The sequence below is a fragment of the Penaeus vannamei genome, chromosome 26 (assembly GCF_042767895.1).
Source record: "Penaeus vannamei isolate JL-2024 chromosome 26, ASM4276789v1, whole genome shotgun sequence".
NCBI lineage: Eukaryota > Metazoa > Arthropoda > Malacostraca > Decapoda > Penaeidae > Penaeus > Penaeus vannamei.
The window spans coordinates 29944002-29947269 of NC_091574.1; the positions used below are offsets into that span (position 1 = coordinate 29944002).

The 3268-nt window shown below is 34.1% G+C and overlaps 1 protein-coding gene across 2 annotated transcripts in view; it reads right to left on the reverse strand.

The window, feature by feature from the left end:
• The window catches only part of capt (adenylyl cyclase-associated protein 1), a 79730-nt gene extending 76572 nt beyond the window's left edge, over nucleotides 1-3158 (reverse strand). The window contains exon 1 of one of the 2 annotated variants that reach the window (XM_027356454.2): nucleotides 3024-3158. In XM_027356454.2, coding sequence (XP_027212255.1) covers nucleotides 3024-3081 — 58 coding nt within the window. In that variant the 5' untranslated portion in view covers nucleotides 3082-3158. The remainder of the gene's footprint in view (nucleotides 1-3023) is intronic. The other variant, XM_070140316.1, reaches the window with a different exon arrangement.
• Nucleotides 3159-3268: the final 110 nt, after the last annotated feature.

Here is a 3268-nt window from a genome sequence, read left to right on the forward strand (position 1 = left end):
TGACTCTAACAGGTTATTTCTAACAAATATTAGGTACAAAACGCTTTCATCTATGAAATGAACCAAAACTGAAGCTTGAGAAGACCCAAACTAAACTAAATTACCCATTACTGTCATCTTTGCACCAATATCATTCTTCCAGTTTCTGTAAAAAGAATTAAAAAAAATAATCTATGAAATAGTAAGTCCTTTTATTAAAATAACAAAAGTGTTAAATCATTTGCATACAAAGTTAGTGTATTGGACATAGTTTTTATTTATACTGAATTTACAATGACAGACATTAGCTTGAGCTGAAAAATTAACGCAGAGGTAAGTAATACTTCAATCCTCAAAAAAAAAAAAAAAGGCATGTTAAATGAGAGCATGGCAGCCAATGAAAATTGCAGTGATATAAAGCCAATCTGAGTGTACTGAAAGACCACACTCTTCTGTAGGGATAAAATGTTGCTCATAACAAAACTTATTGAAAACATGCATTTTTGCCAATGTAAGTATTACATTCCAGAGCTTCCAATCAGCAAAAATAATCCACAAGAAAGTCTTTCACTGAATTTGTCTGAACAATTATATGGCCATATCTATCCATGTTCATACCTACAAGAAATGACAGTGCTATATATTCGGTATTTATGTAGAATAAAACTACATCATGTGATCCCATAACCTCAGCATTCCTGCTTCAGCAAAGACCAACAAACTTTCACCACATATATTCTAGCAAGAGAGAGAGAGAGGACAAGTTCAATCTTGCCGCAATACATGCAGAAAAGGTTTGTTAACAATTACCAGAAATGGAGTTTGGGTAATAGCTGCACATAATCTGTTAAGCAAATATAGGTTTACCTTTCCTTTGCACAAATTATTTTTCATACCTAACAGAGCTGTTTCATGTAATTTATATATCCCTTATTTTAGTTCTCTATATTTGTGCAGCCATGATCTAAATATCTACCATACCTTAATATGTAAGGAGTGATTATCTGTCCAGAGATATTGTAACCAAAAGCATGACAAAAAAATTAAATAATCATATTTAAAATGATAACAACATCAACGATAATAATAACAAGAACAACAACTACAACAATAACAACAACAAAAGACCTTGGCCTTATGAATGTAGATGTAATAACCATAATGATAATACTGTATTTGATGATGAATTTAGATGTCATAGTACATACTTCCATATATTGTTCTTGCTGTCCAAAACTAACAATATATGCCCAGATAGCCAGGGATAGCCCTCTTGAGAGCATTATATCACAAGGTAATAGAGGAGAAAATAGAGATGCAAATTGAAGAGCTATAAAATAACATACCAACTTTCACCTTTTAAGATCATGCAAATTGCATCTAGTACCACCAGAGATCACCAAAGCAACTAACCACATGTGTTCTAACACCCATCAAATAGAAATCATCCACAGCATTTCTCAATGTCATCATAATCCTTCCATAGCTATCAGAATATATACTGAAGAAACTATTTGCACCCTAGTAATTCTGTGTTGCATAAAGTATTATCAGTATTATTTCTCCTATATCAAGAACATGGATCTAAATAACAGCAACACCTTTTATATGTAAAATAATAGCCATTCACTATATTACCCAATAAAAACAACAAATATTTGGTCATAATCAATCACATCCTATTCTAGTCAACTAATGCATATAGAGACATTAAAAGTAGAAAAAAAATTGTTTCCCCTCCAACTTAGATACACATAACATAACAAAAAGAACTAAGTCTGGGAGAAAATGGGGAAATATATGTAACGAAGAAATACATTTATTCTACATTTCATTAGGTAAATGTTTAAAAGATACACCCAAAGTGGATTTTTGTCAATACTATACTGGCTATATGTTATCCTATAATCTGAATTCCAACACAATGGTAAAACAGTATCAAGCTACCCCTGCAGCTTCCATGCTCCACCAAAGGTCAAGAATATATATTGTAGAGGTACAATGGTCATGTTGGAATTTGTTCTGATTGGGGTTAAGCAAGCAGTGGACTTCTAAACATTTACCTTTCATTTAACACCTCCAAAATCCCAAGAATTCTTTATGCCGCTCAATGATGATTTTGTTGGAAAGTCTACATACTTGAAGATTAAGGTTTCACCATGTTACTAACCACCCAAACAATCTCAAAAGCATAATATACAAAATCATAATATACATATTTACAAGCATGATTCAAAGCATCAACATAGCACCTGCAAAAAGCCCCCAAAATAAAGCCAAAGCATTTGCATGTACATATCCCAGATATTTTACAATACTAGTTCCAGCAATGCTCCCAGGTTAATGTTTCATAAATGGTAGATCTGCTATTTTCACTTAGTCACTACTATAATCATTGGCAAACATTTCCAGAAATGTACAAAATTCCTGTTCTTCTTGCATGGTTAGTGATAAATACTGCTGATTAATAACTGCAACCATAAAGTAGGGGCATACACACCAACATTTCCTCCAGTCATTCCCAGAAATGCAATGCCTTATATTACAATTCCCTGACATTAGGAGAAGTTTACGTCTACATTTAATGTGTGTATTCGAGTCCCAGATCAGTCGACCCACAGGATAATGTGAGAAGGGAGGATCAGGTTCCCTCGACTCTTGACTGAGGGATGTCCAAGGGGATTATTTTCTTATGTTCCTATTTAAATGATCATTAAGGAATGACTTCTTCTAAAATGTTTATGTGGGACTGACTGTTGATTAATACAAATCTACGTTTGGAAATTTCAAGAGGAATAGTTTTAATGAACGGAAGCAGACCCCTAATTTCCCGTTATCTGTCAAGTCTGCTGATAGGGCCCGGCAGCACACCCACTTTTTCAACTAGCTTTATTTCGTAAACGAAGTAAATTTTAGCGTAAAAATACATTTCACTGGGAACATAATACATCTACACACCTCTAGCGAACCAGGAAACCCAAACATTTCCCGTACTTCAATTATAACAGAGAAATAATGAAGGATTGTAATTATTGTTTACTTACCACGACTCGGCTCCCCACTGGGATGGTCAAGTGAGTGTCCAAAGTCTTCAGTAAACATTCTATTTTTCTCCTCGCAGACATCGCGTAAATTAAAAATTCCATGAATTTTGACAGAGTCTTTAGATGACAATGTGATTTCGAGTGCATTACGAAAAAGATAAAACGCATATTAATAAAACGGACGGAAGTGAGGGGAAGGGAGTTGTCTCACGGCGATACCGAATACAAGCGGTTTTGTTATTCGG